At 44.8% G+C, this 18,574-nt stretch overlaps 1 protein-coding gene across 1 annotated transcript in view; it reads left to right on the top strand.

The window, feature by feature from the left end:
* Positions 1-15,644: 15,644 nt before the first annotated feature.
* Rnf169 (ring finger protein 169) overlaps positions 15,645-18,574 on the top strand; it is a 43,591-nt gene continuing 40,661 nt past the window's right edge. Inside the window, exon 1 of the mRNA XM_070035016.1 lies at positions 15,645-16,140. Within this exon, the coding sequence (XP_069891117.1) occupies positions 15,645-16,140 (496 nt within the window). The remainder of the gene's footprint in view (positions 16,141-18,574) is intronic.

The raw sequence follows: 18,574 nt of genomic DNA, 5'->3' as shown, positions 1-18,574 counted from the left end.
CCCTGGAAGGACAGTCCATGAGACTTTATCTCCAATTAACTACCAAACAGCTGGAAGTGGAATTGTGGCTCAAGTGGTAGAGCACTCACCTTGAACAAAAGAAGTTCAGAGACAGTACCCAGGCCTTGAGTTCAAACCCCAAGACCAGAGCATGGGGAAAAAATAAAGTAAAGCATCTGCTCTCCTCTTCCTTACTTCTCTTCTTCCATTACATCATTCTCATACTGTTTTATCTGTAAGTTTACTGTGACCTCCTCTGCAGTGAGTGCCTTTAGCTATAAACTGCTCTTTACCTCCTGTCTTCTTTAGCGTTGCCAGTAGTAAATAGTTTATTGAGCAATACTCTATTACTGTAACCTTTCCTCTTGTGGCATGTTATTTGTGGCTAAAAGGCCTCCTCCTAGAAAGTAGATTGCTTAACTATGTGAAATTGTCACTGTGATATGGATATAAGTATTAGGGTCAAGGAAAGCCTTCTCATAGCCTACTAAATTCTGACAGTATGATTCTAAAATAGATTTACCACAGGGCCTGAGCATGGTGGTACTCACTTGTAATCTAGCTACTCTGGAGACAGAGGTAGGAGAATCAAGGTCTGAGGCCAACCCAAGCAAAAGTATAAGACTTTATTAAACGCAACCAAACAAAAAGGATGGCTAGCCCTGGTGGCACATGATGATAATCAAGAAGGAGGCGGCCGCACAGGGATCATGAGTTTGAGACCAGCTTTAAAAAAAAAAAAAAAAAAGACCTATGAACCAATGAACCAATCAAGCAACAATAAAACTGTCCAGGCATGGTGATTCATACCTAGCTATTTGGGAGTTGGAAAAACTGAGAAGATTCCAAGGCCAGGTGAGATTCTTCTCTCAATCAATGTCAGGTGTGATAGTGAGTGTCTGTGCCCCAGCTATGTGAGAGACATAGATAGGAGAATCAGGGTCCAAAGCTGGTCCCAGCAAAAGCACAAGACCCAATCCAAAAAATAACTAAAACCATAAAAGGGGAAGGGCTTGGATAGATATCTAAAGTGGTAGAGGGCCTGCCTTGCAAATATAAGGCCTTGAGTTCAAACCCCAGTGACAGAATCTAATTTAATATAAACTTAAATTCTTAAAAATGGAAATAGGAGAAGTGGGGCTGTGGTTCAAGTGATAGAGTGCTCGCCTTAAGCAAAAGAAACTCAGGGACAGTGCCCAGGCCCTGAGTTCAAGCCCCAGGACTGGCAAAAAAAAGAAATGGGTTCAGGATGTGGCTCAGTTGGTAGAGTACTTGCCTAGCAAGCATAGGCCTAGAGTTCAAACCTTAGTACAATCATAAAACAAAAAGAAAAAAAAAGAAAATTTCAACAGGATGATTACATGAGAATAACACAGATAACACACACACACACACACACACACACACACACACACACACACACACACACACACACACACAGAGGAAAATCTTGTTTAAAGGAGCTATCAGAATTTAATTGTAAAGTGAACAATCCCCACTCTGCCGCAGTCCCCAATCTATGTGTATTTTTAAAACCTACTATTATTTTAGGCCAACTTCACCTGGACCTCCAATAATGTGCACATAGTTTTATTATGTTTTGGAATGGATAGACGAATCTTTACTATCTACAATAGTAGCTGGTGCATTGTGAGTGCTCCATAAACATCTATGTGAATGAGTGATTGGATTTTCTCAAAGTGAAGCTCACTATTTGTTTGAGCTTTATGTAACTGTATGAACATCTTTGTCTTTCTTTCCCCGGCTCTCATGGACCATTTCCTCCCACTTATATATATCAAGTGTGGTGGAGGGAGTATCAAGAAGCCAGGGTTAGCTGGTGATGTGATGATTCTGCCATCCCAGCTCTAGGGGAAGCTTTAGGTAGGAAGAACACAGTCTGATCTTGGAAAAAGTTGAGACTCTTATCTGAAAAATAACTAAGGCAAAAAGCACTGATAGTGGTAGAGCATTTGCCTAGAAATCATGAGATACTGAGTTCAAAACTCCAGGAAAAAAAGGAAGGAGGAGGAGGGGAGGAGGAGGGGAAGGAGAAGGCGGAGGAGGAAGAGGAGGAGGAGGAGGAAGAAGAAGAAGTTAGGAAGGAAGGAAGGAAGGAAGGCAGGAAGAAAGGAAGGAGAGAAGGAGGGAGGGAGGGAAGGAAAAAAGAAGCCATATTAGAGAACCCATAAGACTTAATTTCAAAGAGCCATCTTGGGGGAAACTGGGTAGAGATGATGTGTTGTTAGTGGAATACATGGAACGTAGTTATCTAGGTTCTAGAGCCTCCTCTACTGCAGACATTCTCACTAACAAAGCATCATGGCAAATGGACCTTCTATCACTCAAGGGGACTTCTACAAAGCAGTTCCTCCTCTGCCTTTGTCAATAGGTCTGCTGAGAAGTAGAGTGCCACTGGGTGGTGCTGTATAACTTGGGACACACAGCCCAGATGGCAGTAGGATCTGTATACACCCAAAGGTGGGAATCAGGAGCTATCAGCGTTTTCTTTCTTTTTTTATTATAGCGGTAATATTTAGAGGGGTTACAGTTACATGAATCAAGTAATAAGTACAAGTCTTTTTTCTTTTTAAAAATGTCAGTCAGAGCCAGGTGTGGTGGTACATGCTGGTAAACCCAGCTACTCAGGAGGCAGAGATAAATAGATCAGGTCAGCCTAAGTAAAATGTTAACAGGAGCAACAAGCCAGGCACTAGCATGCCTGGAGCTGCTTGGAAGCAGAGATAGGAGGCTTGTGATCTGGGACTGACTAGGGCAAAGGTGCAAAGACCTATATGAAAAACAAGTGAGCAAAAAGGACTGGGAGCATGGCTCAAGTAGTAGAGTGCCTGCTTCGCAATCATGATGAATTCAAACACCAGTACTACCACCACACACAAACAAGTAAATCCCTGATAAATTATTCCTCTTGCATTTAGAATCCAAATCTGTACTACTATTTGTAAACCCCTCTCTGAGCTTCCCCTGCCTATATGACAGCTTCAGACCTCCTTCCCTTGTGCTGTGGCCCACTGGCTCTATTTCTGGACTTTGAATTCACCGAGTTGCTCAGCTCCTTTTAGCATCTTGGCCTTGGCTGTTTCTCTTGCTTTTAATGCTTTCCCACAATGGCACTCTGCCCAGCTCAAATATCACTTCTTCAGTGAGGTTCCCTGGTCTAACTTAGGTAGCAGTGTCTGCCTTCTACTTATTTTCTATATAGTGTCTTCTTTTATGTCCATACATTTCCTCACTTGTATGTGATCTGTCTTCCCCCATGAGCATGAAAGGTCTAGTACAGATTGAACCTTATCTTCTTGTGGTACTTGGGCTTGAACTCAGTACCTCATGCTTGCTAGGTGGATGTTCTACCATTTCTATGCCTCCAGCCCGTGGGGCTTGAACCTAGGGCCTAGCATTCTTGCTTGGCTGTATTGATCAAGGCTGGTGCTCTACCATTTGAGTCACACCTTCACTTCTGGCTTTTTGCTTGCTAATTGGATAAGCATCTCTTGGATTTATCTGCCGAGGCTGGCTTTGAACCATAATCTTCAGATTTCATCCTCCTGAGTAGCTAAGATTACAGCTGTGAGCCACCAATGCCCAAGTGGGCCTTTAGTCCCAATCACTGCTATATCCTTAGAGATTAGAACAGTGCCTAGCACAGAGGAAGGTCTTGATTGGTGTGTGTGTGTGTGTGTGTGTGTGTGTGTGTGTGTGTGTGTGTGTGTGTAGGTGTGAACTTGACCTCAAGACTTTGTCTTCATAATAAATGATGAAGCTTAGAAGTGGATCAGTCAGTCCTTTTGACTCCGTCTCCTCCCATTTCATGATGCTTGCCCCTTTTAATAGCCTGTTCTCTTAGATCTGCAATTAGGCTCACCGTATGCCAGCCTCAGCACAGTCTTTTTTTTGTAGTATTAGCCTTTTTTTTCCCAGAGAAATTGGCTTTGTCTGCCTACCACAGAGCCCTCCGCTTCCTGTTACACTAATTTCCCTGGAATGACAGAGAATCCTGTCCTTATACAGTGTTGCTTTGTGGGATGGGTGCTTGCTACACTTCTACAGAAAGGCTACTAAGTTTTAGGAACATTTATCATGTTTGGAAGTGCGGTGAACAGAAAAAAGGCAGAGGACGACAGAATATTTATTTGTATTATCTGAGTCCTGTGAAGAATTAACCTCTAAATATTTGATATTCAGCCAGCCTGCCAGCTTAAGATTTTCATCATCACAAGTCTCACTGTTCTCTCTCTCTCTCTCTCTCTCTCTCTCTCTCTCTCTCTCATACACACACATACACTCACACACACACAAATTATCATCATTGTCATCTTCATTATATCATCATCATGAACAACAACAAAAACAACAGGGATGCCAGGCACCAGAAGTACTCAGTGTTTGTTGAATGAATGAACAACAACTTTATAACAGACTGCCAATGTCCTTTCTAGTTTTATTTACTCCACTTCTGCCTAGAGTCCAGCTTTTTTCACATAGTATGAATAGGTAGCTGCTAGCTGTAAATGATGGGAATATGCAAAGAAGACCTAAAATGGAAAATTCTTCAAGGCTTCCAGTCCTTGAGGAATTTTAAATAATAGAGAGATATAAGCAGTGATCACGTGAGGAAGAGATCACAAGTGTTCTGAGAGAAATATTGTACTGTAATTAAAACATCCTCACTGGGTGCTGGTGACTCTCACATCTGTAATTTTAGCTACTCAGGAGGCTAAGATCTGAGGATCAAAGTTCAGAGCCAACCCAGGCAGGAAAGTCTGTGAGACTCTTATCTCCAATGAACTACTCAAAAAAAAAAAAAAAAAAAAAAGCTGGAAATGGAGCTGGAGTTCAAGTGGTAGAGTGTTAGAGCTGAGCAAAAATAAGCTTAGGGATAAACCCAGGCCTTGAGTTCAAGCCCCCAGGACTGGTACAAAAGTAACACACACACACACACACACACACACACACACACACACACACACACACACACACACACACACACACACACACACACACACACACACACACCCCACAACCTTTCCTGATTCATCAGTGTCCTGAGTCCTATAGACTGAGCCACGGATAAGAATTTCTCACAGAACATCTCAATAAATGCTCAGAACCCATCCATGAATGCAGTTGGCCCTGGAGATGATCTGTTTCTGGTTTATTGCAAGTGCTTACAACAAGTGTTTAGCCAGCTTTTTCTGTTGTTCCTAAAAAGCATTGCCTCTTTACTTGGACCTACAAAATAATAAAAGGAGAAAAGCCTGTCATCGTTGCCTCCATTTTGTTTGTCTCTGCGGTAAGCTGTCCTCTCTACTGTCACTTTGTAGTCACCTTGGGTTCCAGGAAAGGCAAGACTGTCACATTTATGATGAGGGACTGAAACTATCCCTAAGGGTGGCCTCAGAGGACAGACCCTAGAGGGACCTACAGTGAAAAGGCTGTACCTAGAGCAGGAGGAATCACCTCATGGCAACAAGAATGTTCCCCTCAGCCAGGCCCAAAGAAACATAGGTCCCATGGTTTCCCTTATCTGCAATAACTAGTATATGTCTAGAACAAGCCAAAAAGGTCAAAAGCTATGTACATTGGACCATATAAGATGATGTGAAGTGAAATGAACCCCAAGATAGGGACACAAGAGTTTTATCTTTGTTGCTGTTCTTCATGTACTTATAATGTACTATGTGATTTTTTTTTCTTTTGTATGTCCTCCCCCACAGTAGAATTCATTTTCACTGTATTTGATGTCGTGCCCTGCATCTTGTATATACACTTCTCTAATTCGGGGAGGGGAAGGGAAAAAACACAATGCTTAAATAAGGATACAGGTTGACCCACTGTAACAACGAGGTGTACAAGACACTATGGTGAAAATGAACTTTACAAGTTCGATGGGGGGACAGTAGTTGGGGAGGTTGGGAGGAGGGAAGGGATGGTAGGGGAAAAACAAAGGAGGAGGCAACAATGCTGCATAGGAAATGTACTCATCTTACTCATGTAACTGTAACCCTCTGTATTTTTACAATAAAAATTAAAAAAAAAAAAGAGTGCTCCCCTCAACTCATGACAGTGGTAACTTCCCCAGAGCCTGGGAGAACCAGAATGGAGATAATGACCAGCAGATCACACCTATAACCAGGACGCCAACTATGTATACCTTTGCCTCTAATTCTTCCTCTAAAGCTAACATGTTTGTACCCTAAAGATGGCTGAAGACAAACCAAAGTGCGATCATCCCATGCCATGCCCCTGCCACTTAGTATTTCTTTGCTCTTCACAATGTTTGACATAGTAATGTCTGATTAGACTTGGCATAGTCTTTTCCTAATAGATGATCTTTTCATTACATTTTATGTGTTGCCTGAATTGTTCTCCTGCTGGGTGCAAAGGGCTCAGGTAGAAGGCTGCACTGACTCTGGTAACAGTATGCTCCAGCTGCTCAAAACCAATCTTTTCACCTTGTACCCCACAGCTTCTTACCTCCATGTGTTGGCTTTTGTGTTGTTCTTCTACTTATTCTTCCCTTATTCCTGCCTTGATGACTTCCCATTCTTCCTTTAGGACTCAATTTTGTACCCCTCCATGTGGCTTTGTTCTATACCACTGCTCACAGCTCCTCTCCTGAATTTCATTTAAAGGTTTCAGTTAGCTGAGTGCCTACAGCTTACACCTGTAATCCTAGCTACTCAGGAGGCTGAGATCTGAGGACTGCAGTTTGAAGCCAGTCCAGGCAGGAAAGGCCATGAGACTCATATCTCCAACTAACCAGCAAAAGCCAGGAAGGTGAAGTGAGGCTCAAGTGGTAGAGCACTAGCTTTGAGCAACAAAAGCTCAGGAACAGCACTCCAGCCTTGAGCTCAAGCCCCAGGACCAGCACACAGACTCTTTCTCTCTCTCTCTCTCTCTCTCTCTCTCTCTCTCTCTCTCTCTCTCTCTCTCTCTCTCTCTCTCTCTCTCTCTCTCTCTCTCTCTCTCTCTCTCTCTCCCCCCCCCCCCTCAGCTAAAGGTTTCTTGCCTCCTAGACACTGAACTCATCTGTGTGCTCAGGAGCTATTGTTGGATCTGCCACATAGCAATTGCACAGTATTTGTCAAAATCCCCAGTCTTGCATGGGGCTTGGGGTGCCTGTGGCATGATGAGCTAGGTACCTGGACAAGATAGTTAATGCTGTTCAAAACTAGGTCCCTGGCTTCATGTTCTTAAAGCTAAATTGAAGGGGAAAAGTCATTGCCATAGAAATTATATAGTTAAAAATTAGTGTATCCTAGAATTAAATATGACATATATATATATATATATATATATATATATATATATATATATATATATATCTTAGTGTGGTAGAATGTTTAAAGAACTGGACTAATCATAAGACTTGGTTTCTAGTTCCTACAACTTACTACATGACTTTGGCAAATTATTTACCCTTTCTAGATTTTCATTTTCTTTCTCTGTAAACAAAGAGGTTTGATCAGATGCCTCAGATCTAAGGCTTCTAAAACAGTACCAGCTCTGACATCTGTTAGGCTCCATGGAAACCGAGTGGGAGAGACTATTAGTCTCAGTTTGCCCCCTTGTGGTCACTCAGAGATATCACAGTCCCTAGACACTAGCAGACTATTCTCTGGGAGGGGAGAGCTCATGCCTAGTAAACAAAGAACTGTGGGGTTATGATCACTGTAGAATAAATAGAGCAACCACGTTTCTCACTGATCACTGGTAGGTTGTGGTACAAACCTGTCTTCCTTCAGGACAAAGGAACTTGGGATGGGAAAGCACGCAATCTGTTCCCACCTTTCAACTGGCCCATCTTCTATCAGTGCTCTCTAGAGAAAAATCAGTCTGTGAGAAGCTGCTTTGTATCTCCTCTGACATTTTCTTCTGAGGCAAATTCTTCATTCTTCTCAGTATAATTGTCTATCCATTTACGTATGACAAAATAGATCTGGGTGCTGGTAGCTCACGCCTGTAATCCTAGCTACTCAAGAGGCTGAGATCTGAGGATCACAGTCCAAAGCCAGCCCAGGCAGAAAGTATGTTAGATTCATAACATACTCATAGACTCATAAATACTGGAGCACTAGCCTTGAGCCAAAAAGCTCAGGGACAATGCCCAGGCCCTGATCCTGAGTTCAAGCCACAGGATTGGGGTGCGTGCATACACACACACACACACACACACACACACACACACACACACACACACACACACACACACACACACACACACACACACACACACACACACACACAGAGTCTCTGGAACATAAGAAATGGGCCTGGGGAAATGCAAAGGGAACCAGAAATGAAGAGATCATAAGAAAGTGATCACAAGGTCTCTGAGAGACAACACTGTAATTAAACTTTCCAACCCATAGAGGACCAATCCCTGCTAAGATCAAAGTAGCCTCCTAAAGTCATAGGATATCCTAAGATGTTTCTGAGTTCCTCATCCACCTAAAGATTAAGCCAAGGTTTTATTTCAGTCTAAGATGGGTCAGAGACAAACTGTTCCTGGAGCAATGGATCTTTAACTTACTTTACTCTAGGGATCCGGTAGCCCCCATACTGATGTGTACATTGTAGTTCTGCAAAGTTCTAACCTTGTGACACTGCTGCTTACTGGTGACCTTAACTCTAGGCTGAAACTGGGGCTAGACATTTCTCATAGCCAATCTCCGTATGTACTCAAACCTCAAAGGCTCATCCTGTCATTTCCCCCCCACACACACCTCTTTTCAGTCTATTGAAACTGTATTCCTTTCCTAATGAGCTTTGTTACCACTTGCACTATGTTTCAAGTCTTGCCTGAATTCTCTACTCTAATGCAAGAATTGAGATAACTCATTGACTTTCCTGAAACAAGATTATTGTTTTCCTTGCTGGTAATTACAGTCTGATAGTTATCCTTATAAAATAGAAATCTATCAGGAATACTCCTTTGATCCAAATATTACATCTTTCAATGGTTCCCCTAATATCATAAGTGTATTGCTCTATAAAAGAGACATATTACAGGAGTGTTAGATAAAATAGGCATGTTATTGCTTAGCATGGTACCTGGCTCAATAAGTTACAGTTTTTCTAATTCATGTTCTGTTTTCTAGTCTTACTCCACCCAATGTTCTAGCCACATCCAATTCATTCATTAGTTCCACACAGATTCTAAACTTTTGCATATTTGTGCCTACACTCAGTTTTCACTCTGAGATGCCTACCCCTGTCTTTGCCCAGTGAATTCCCTCCCATCCTTCGAAACACAGCTCAAACATCTCATTTACAGACACCTTCCCCAGGACCTCCACTTTTGCTCTCTTCTTAACACCTCACATCTGTTCGTTATATAATTCTGTTATTCTTTTATGAATCTTGACTTGGAGGGAGCAGAGACCAAGTCTTACTATATTTTGTATTCGTGGAATGTGTGGAAAGGGGTGAAGGAGGCCGAGAAGATGGCATGAACATCAAGGGTAGAGATTTTAGCTTGGCAAAAAGGACTCCACCTCCTCCTCTGAAACAAAAGGGAAGGAATTGTAGGAGAATGATATTATGAAGGTGGCAAGGGAAGAAGTGGTCACCAAAGAAATGAAGGGGGAAGAGAAGTGCAAACAGGGAGTTCATGGTCTGCAGAAAGGTCTTCTAATAGAACTCTGGGCCTGGGCGCTGTCCCTCAGCTCTTCAGCTAAAGACTAGTGCTCTATCTACCACTTGAGCCACAGTGCCACTTCCGGCTTTTTTTTTTTTTTTTGCTTATGTGGTGCTGAGGAATCGAACCCAGGGCCTCAGGCATGCAAGGCAAGCGCTCTACCACTGAGCCACCTTCCCAGCCCGTGTGTTAGTATGAACTCAAGGCCTTCCACTCTCACTTGGGATTTTCACTCATTTCACTCATGACTAGTGTTCCACCTAACACTCAAGCCACACCTCCAGCCAGGCTTTTTTTTTTTTTTTTTTTTTTTTAAAGCTAGTTAATTGGCGATAAGAGTCTCACAGCCATTTCATCAGGATCCTCAGATCTCAGTCTCCTGAGTAGCTTGGATTATAACAATGAGCAGCCAGTGCCTGGCTCAGAATGGTTTTGATTCACACCAGAGTCCGAGTCAATCAATACGAGAGAGAGAAGCTGGAGTCACCATCCAGAGGGAGTAAAGGTTTGCAGTGATGTGGATGGGAAGTGAGGAAGGCTTAATAATGGAAGTTCAGCATCATGCAGAGCTACTTGGGTGTAGGCACTGCAGGGAGGAATGGAAGAAGATTCTGGCAGGGATGCAATACTCGGGAAGTACTGCATGGATGGTAGAGCAAGGAGCAGCTGGAGGAAGTATCGGTGTGTGTGTGTGTGTGTGTGTGTGTGTGGTTACACAGTCAGTTGTTCTAGGTGCTACCCTGCATTGAAGTGAGTGCTCCAATCCCACTTTCCCTGGGGTCTATGACATAGGTAGATATTGAGAAAAAAGAGCAACATGTGCTATTTGGGCTGGTTCTGCTCTAGACTAAGCTTCTTGGATCATTTTCAAGTGCAGAGAACTCTTAATTACCATTTTAAAGGTAATCCTTGAAAAACAAAACCAGCATCTTGGTCAGAGTACCCTAGTGCAAATGATGGAAATTGTAAATGATTTCAGAAAAAAATGGAATTTAGAAGGCAGGCACTGGTGGCTCACGCCTATAATCCTAGCTACTCAGGAGGCTGAGATCTCTGAGGATCAAGGTTCAAAGCCAGCCCAGGCAGGAAAGCCCATGAGACTCTTCTCTAATTAACTACCTAAAAACTGGAAGTGGAGCCACGGCTCAAAGTGGTAGGGTATAATAAGCCTTAAGCAAAAGCTCAGAGACAGCTCCCAGGCCCTGAGTTCAGGTCCCACAACCTAAAAAGAAAGAAAAAGAAAAAAGAGAATTTGTTGAAAGGATGCAGGGGTGACAGGAAGGTGGGAGAGTCAGATGTGGTTATAATCTAGAAAGACCAGGCAGTGGGTGCACAACTGAGTTCCTGTCTTAGGGACAATCTGGCACGGCCACCATCCCCAAGGTAACAACATCAACTACCCCTCTTCCAAGTCTGTATCTGACAGCCACTGCTGCGATTGCAGTTGGATACCTACTAATTCTGTTGCTAAGAGCAACTCCAATTGTCTCTATGTCTTTGTGTCACTCACTGGAGATTAGAAGGTCAGAAGGGGGCTGAGCCCGGGTCATGTGTCATGTCCTGGCTGCTGAGGGCAGGGAGAAGAGTAGCAGAATAGCCCCCTGCTTCAGCCTCTTCCCTTTTATCCTTAGAATGGGGCATTGTCCCAGGCAGGAATGAGTTTTGAATGCTGTCTGGGCAAAGCAAAACAAGCAAAATATCTACCATGCCCAATTCAGTCTCCCCACCCCCTTCCCCCGCTTAGGCTAGTCTTCTAGTTCTGTTATTGTCAGTAGGCAATTGTGATTACAATTCAAGGCTGCTAGGCTTGAAACTTAAGACTTATTCTTATCTCATTCCCTTTCTCATCAGGAATAATTCTGGATTTCTAAGATTTGCCTTGCCTTCTGTCATTGCTACTGCTTTAGTAGGCAACAGCATAGGGGAGCAGAGAGACTGGAAATTGAGTCAGACTTCTAGAATGTTAGAGCCAGAATAGACCTTTGAACGTACCTAGAGTGGTGGGTTTTCCTAGGAGTATTCATTGGAATTATTATAACGTTAAAAAAAATACATATCCAGGTATCCCACTCAAGAGTAGGTCCCACTAAAACACTGAAGTGGAACCTTGGTGCATATTTATGTGGTGAATATCAGCTGAGAATTATAACCTTTGTTTTAAAGGAGGCTGAGGCCCATAGAGAAGGTAGCTGCTTGAAATCACACAATGAATTCAAGGGGCCAGATCTAAGCTGTGATCTCCTGGCATCTGGCCCAATGCTTCTAAGACCTCTTACTTTTCCCTCCTGTAAAAGGAAACTTCCTGTCTCTATTTGCAGCTAGTAAAGGGTGCTACATCATTGCAGGCCAGTAGTAAATAAGCTCTTTAAAGGGCCAAGCTATCCAGAGTATGAAAACAATAATGAAATCATTAAAATTGTTTTTTTTTATTTAAACAGTGAGGGAGCCAAGTGCTGGTGGCTCACACCTGTAATCCTACCTTCTCAGGAAGCTGAGATCTGAAGATCATGGTTTGAAGCCAGTCAGGCAGGAAATCTCACAGACTTTCTCTACTAAACTACCAAAAAAAGCCAGAAGTGGAGCTGTTGGCTCAAGAACTAGAGAGCTATCACATCTGTAATCTTAGCTACTCAGGAGGCTGAGGTCTGAGGATCGCGGTTCAAAGCCAGCCTGGGTAGAAACATCCGGGAGACTCATCTCCAATAAACCACTAGAAAGCTGGAAGTGCCACTGTGGCTCAAGTGGTAGAGCGCTCGCCTTGAGCTGAAGAGCTGAGGGACAGCGCCCAGGCCCAGAGTTCAAGCCCCATGACTGACCAAAAAAAAAGCAAAAAACAAAAAAACAACAACAAAAAAACCCCCAAAACAAAAAACTAGAGATCCAGCCTTGAGTAAAAGAAGCCCTGGGATAGCACTTAGTCCCTGAGCTCAAGCCCCAGGACTGGCACCAAAATTTAAAAAAGGGGAAGGGTGACATTGTCCCAAAGAAAATGTACTCTTTACCTTACTTATGTAACTGTAACCCCTTTGTACATCAACTTTATAATAACAATAAAAATAAAAGTAAAAATAAAAAGGTAGAAATGAAAGACTAATAGAGGAAGTTATATATATATAGACAATATAACAATAAGCTCCCTTTGTACAATTAATATACAGTAAAAAAGAAGTGAACAGCTCACATAAAGGACTCCATTTCAAAAGATGATCTCTGAACTATAGGCCTCTCTTGTCAGAACTGGGAAAAATAACCTCAACAAGTTCAAGAAGGGAGAGGAGTGAAGTCCCATGGATAAAGGACAACCCACGAAGCCACAGTTCTGTGTATCCATTACTCATTGACTCCTCCTCCTCCTCCTCCTCCTCCTCCTCCTCCTCCTCCTCCTCCTCCTCCTCCTCCTCCTCCTCCTCCTCCTCCTCCTCCTCCTCCTCCTCCTCCTCCTCCTCCTCCTCCTCCTCCTCCTCCTCCTCCTCCTCCTCCTCCTCCTCCTCCTCCTCCTCCTCCTCCTCCGGCACTGACCCTCAGCTCTTCAGCTAAAAGCTAGCGCCCTACCACTTGAGTCACAACACCACTTCCAGCTTTTTTCTGGTTATGTGGTGCTGAGGAATTGAACCCAGGGCCTCATGCATGTGAGGAAAGCGCTCTACCACTGAGCTAACTTCCCAGCTCCCTTCAGTTTTTGATTGTCCTTTAGACATGTGGTTCTCATTTCAAGAATCAATCTTTCTTTTATTTGTTTTTGTTTTTGTTTTTTTGTTGGGTCCAGTCGTGGGTCCTGAACTCGGCCTGGGCATTGTCCCTCAGCTCTTCAGCTCAAGGCTAGCACTCTAGCCACAATGCCACTTCCGCTTTTTTCTTTTTGCTTATGTAGTGCTGAGGAATCGAACCCAGGGCCTCATGCATGCAAGGCAAGTGCTCTACCACTGGGCCACCTTCCCAGCCCAGCTTCTGCTTTTCTATAAAGCAACAATGCCTTTTATGTAATGCCTTTCTAGCTCCAAATCTACCTTAGGGCAAAGGAAGCAGAGTGGGAGGCCTGTTGTAGCAGAACCATCTCTCCAGGCTTCGGAGGGGAAGCCTCTCTTTTCCCCACCCCTCGGGCATTCAGAAAGAGAAGGGTAATGAAGTTTGAGCACCTCCCCCTGGCCCAAGCTAGAATGACATGGTCAAAAGCTGGCCTTTATGAAACAACTCTGAAACAAGCAGACTGTGATTAAAAGAGAGTTTGTGCAATAAGAGGGCAATCTGTAAAAGCTACTGCAATAATCTAAGTGAAAACTGATGAGAAATGATTTGGGCAGTGGGAGTGGATAAGAAGGAAAGGATTGGTGGAGAAAGTCATTTCTGTGGAAGAACTGACTGGACTAAGCAGATATGGAAGATGAGGCTAAAGTTAAAGACTAGGTTTGGAGCTTTAAGGTTGGACCTATAATAGGAGTAGACAGCTGCTTTAAAAGGCAGGTGGGAGACAGTTACGTGGAGGAGGCTCCATTAAAAGGGACATGGCGAACAGAGAGATACCAAAATCTACTCGAAATACAGTGAGCCTAGCCCATCAGACAGACCAGGTTGGAATGCTCAAGCTGCTACAGCTCCCCCCAAATTTGGTCTGAAAAAGAGACAGCTAACCAATAGGTCCACAAAAAAAGTTAGCCAATCAACAAAAGCCCCACTAACTCCATAAAAGCCTGTCTTCAACTCCACATCTACGTAACAGCATGGGCAGAAGCAATAGGAGCAGTTGCAGGGACAGCACCATGCTTTTCTACCTAGCTGCCTGTTATTTGTCTGTCTTTTTTCAATCAATACCCTAATAAACCTTGTTTTTTTATATTCTCTTGGCAAATTCTTTTTTTTTGGGTCCGGTCGTGGGGCCTGAACTCTGGGCCTGGGCACTGTCCCTCAGCTCTTCAGCTCAAGGCTAGCGCTCTACCACTTGAGCCACAGCGCCACTTCTGGATTTTTTCTTTTTGCTTATGTGGTGCTGAAGAATCGAACCCAGGGCCTCAGGCATGCAAGGCAAGTGCTCTACCACTGAGCCACCTTCCCAGCCCCTTGGCAAATTCTTTTAACAAAGTGTAACCCCCCCCAAATAAAATGTAACACCAGCAAGCAATGCTAGTTTTGGAATAAGGGATGCAGACATCCTCCATCAGGCAACTAAATTTTCATGGTGGGTCTCAGGAAGTCTGGCCTGCAGAAACCAATTAGAGAGTTTCAGAAGAAAGCGTGAGATGGACCAGAGAAGCAAGCAGAGTGAGAAGAGAAGGGGACAGAGACCAGAGGCTATTAGAATATCTACAGTTGAGCCCTAGACAGGAGTATGACTCAGATAAGGAACTGGAGGAGCTAGGAAATAGGGAAGAGAAGAAAGCCAACAAAAACAAGGATGTATGGTTTTGCCAGTAAAGGGAGGGGAGTTTCAAGAAAGGATGTGTAAAGAGGGGGACTGACTCTAGTCAGGACTGACTAGAGGCTGTTACTTTCAGCAGCTATTGATTCAATTAGTTATGGGCCATAGTAGGTCAATAATCAGATCACAGGTATTGGGTGATCCTATCCTTCAGAGTAAGCCCAGACCCTTATATCCAATGCAGCCCCTAGGCAGGTTTCTGGAAACTTCATATGATTCCCACTCCCCGTAGCTTGCTCATTCTACCAGGATGTTGCAAGATAGAATACGTAATTATTTCATGAAGTTTTAAGATCGTCCGGAATTTCCAAATAAAGTCCTTCAGCAGGGAACCATCCTAGCTGGGTTCAGCAATAGACTGTTAGGGCGAGGCCGAAGACCGGATATAAAGAGAATGACTAATAAATATTAATGAGGTGTCCTCTCTCGCCAACCAGGTCGGAGAACCTCTTCCAGGCCCGCCGTAGACCCGCCCCCTCATGAATATGCAGATAGAGAACTCCGCCCCGCGCCGTCCCGCCCGCCACTCTTCTCCCTCGCAACCGACTCTCCCTTCAAACGAAAAACAAGATGGCGGCGGCAGGTCCGAGTACTCGGGCTTCTTCCGCGGCGGCCGCGGCGGCTCTGAGTCGGCGGGGCCGGCGAGGCCGCTGTGACGAGATGGCGGCCGCCAAGACTGGGGCTCCAGGCTCGGCCTCTGGTTCTGCCTTGTTGGTGTTGTCGCCGCCGCCGCCGCCTCCGCCGCCGCGGCCGGAGGGGTCGGGCTGCGCCGGGTGCCTGGAGACTCCGGGGGAAGCGCGGGCCCTGCCGTGCGGACACTCGCTGAGCGGGGCGTGCACCCAGCGCGCTTCGGAAGCGGTGGGCCCCGGCTGTTCGCGCTGCGGCGTCCGCGGCCCGGGCTGGGCCCGCCGTCGGGCCCGCGACGACGGCCAGGCCGACGCCGAGCTGCCGGGCGAGCGCGCCCGCCGCGACCCGCCGGAGCGCTGCCGCCCGCGCCGGGACGGGGGCGCGGCCGCCGCGGGGCCCAGGCCGGAGCCGGAGCTGCGCGCGGCGCCCGCGGAGCCAGGTGGAGCCTCCTTCCCTTCCTCCCCTTGGGGGGGGGGGGTCCGGGTGCCAGGCCCCGCGGCCCCGGCCGGGCCTGATTTCGTGGGGGTGGACGGCCCTGGGTCCTGGTGGAGCGAGTGTGGGGAGTTGGCGTGGGTTCGGAACCGGCTGTGCCCGGGCCCTCTGTGTTGTGTGTGAATTTTGAACTGTGTGGGGTAATCGATCTACCGCGTACCTTGGGATTTGGAGGCGGGGGGGGGGGGACGGTGAGGGGACCCCGCGCCTTGCGTTAAGTCCGAAGTTTGCAGGGAATCAATTCTTGGAACAAGTTTAGAGGCAGGTTGGAGCTGGGGTGCGGAGCGGGAGGGGCTCTGGAGGAGCCCACAAGTGCTTTGGCTCCGTGTTGGGCTTGGAGTCGGATTGCTTGGGAGGAAGTGGGTTCCTGGGCCCGAGTGGAGTTAAGACAGGTTGGATCTGAGGGTACGGACGGACAGAGTTGAGAGCCGAGTGGGGTTGCAGAATGAGCTCACGCGTGCAGTTCTTTTCATGAAATCCTGAAAAGTGCATACTGAGCACCGAGCGTGGCACATAGTGGGGAGGCGATAGATGGCCACTTGTTACCAGACGAGGGCAAAGCTCCACTAGCGCCCGATCGAAAAGCTGGGTGGGTGGGGTTTAAAAGTTTTGTAAACCAAGATTGATTGGCCAGGGTCTCTTCTGTCTCCCTAGCTGTATAGATTTCCACTATCCTGGCAAGTTAAATATAAAGTCTGTTGTGGGACTCTGACCCGAACTTCTTTACCTTTTGTTAACATCAGCAGCTTATTATTCGGTCCTGAGCTTCGAGACAGAAATTGTCCCGCTTAAAACACAAACCAAGACTGAGACTTCTTGGGGACACATCTAGTCACCACATCTACAGCTGTTTGATTTTTTTTTTTTAAATCTTACTTAGCAGGATATTTTCAGGAAACACAAATCAGAAAAGTCCATATAATTAATATTGTGCCTTATGATGTTATTTTTAGTAAGGGAAGGGGAGCATTGCTTATGTATGAAAAGTGCATTCCCTAAAGACTACAAGTTCCAGAATGCAATCTGATTTGATTCAGCTGAGACACTGCTCTGTTCTAGGATACCTTGTTTCCTCTCTTAGTCTCTATGCTTCTTGGTACTCCTTTTAAGCATCACAACATCTCTGCGAGATAGGCAACTTTGTTTCCATTTTGTAGGCACAGTTGAGGCCCTGGGAGGTTAAGTACCTTGCCAAAGAATGAAATCCAATTCCATTGGGTTGCTGCTCAGTTAATTTACCTCAAATTCTGAGAGCTGCTCAGTTAATTTACCTCAAATTCTGAGATTATGAGCTGGGTGTGGATGGGTTTACACTTGTAAAATCCTAGCTACTCAGGAGGCTGAGATCCAGAGAATCAAATTCAAAAAAATGCTTACCTAGCAAGATATTTGCAGGAAACATATCAGAAAAGGTTATATATTCGAACCAGTAAGTAGAAAGCAAGGCTGGAGGTATGGCTCAAGTGGTAGAGTACCAGGCCAGTAAGCACAGGACTCTTGAGTTCAAATGTCAATGAGGGCAAAATAAAAATAAAAGTCTGAGATTATAAAAATCTGGTCTTCCTACCGGTATTGTTGATTATATAGTCAAACAGATTAGACATTTCTTAAAAATTTTTCTGAGCCTAGGAGCCATTGCAAAATATTTCAGTTTTGAGCCATGAGAGTTTTACTTTCTGATTTGTGTAAATGTTTTGCCCTTGAAGAAAAAAAATTTTTTTTGCATAAAACACTATTGATTAAGGAAGTTTATCTAAATTGGGATTCTAAATTAGGATCTGTTGAGTTACTTAGAATCCACTAGTTGTTTAGCAATTTTAAGAATATTCAGAAATATATTGCTTAGCATTGTTCCTTTAGCATAGTTAAATGAGCTGATAAAGGCCTACTTTCCTTATGATTATAAATGAAATTTTATAGCAGATATGCTGGTATTTAAGTGAAAATCGTATTCTTTATATATTTAGTATGTATTTGTCTATGACAAGATCTCTGTGTTGCTTAGGCTTTTTTTTTTTTTTTTTTTTTTTTTGGTCCTCTGTTTGGGGCCTGAACTATGGGCCTGGGTGCTGTCCTTCAGCTCTTCAGCTCAAGGCTAGTGCTCTATCACTTGAGCCACAGCACCATTTCTGGTTTTTCTGCTTATGTGGTGCTGAGGAATCAAACCCAGGACCTCATGCAAGCAAGGCAAGCAACTCTACCACTGAGCCACCTTCCTAGCCCACTTAGGCTGTTCTTGAACTCTTCCTGTCAAGTGATTCTCCCTTCTCAGCCTCCTGAATAGCTGGGATACTGATGTGTGTGGTCACAGCTAGCTTTATTTTTAAATTACTGTTTGAAATCCCAGGGATTGAATTTGGGGCCTCTTGTTTGCCAGGCAA

Source organism: Dipodomys merriami, unplaced genomic scaffold, assembly GCF_024711535.1.
Source record: "Dipodomys merriami isolate MVZ:Mamm:240054 unplaced genomic scaffold, mDipMer1.0.p SCAF_25, whole genome shotgun sequence".
In the NCBI taxonomy this organism is placed as follows: Eukaryota; Metazoa; Chordata; class Mammalia; order Rodentia; family Heteromyidae; genus Dipodomys; species Dipodomys merriami.
The sequence above is the reverse complement of the archived record's forward strand: the minus strand, read 5'-3'. Positions and strand labels throughout refer to the sequence as shown.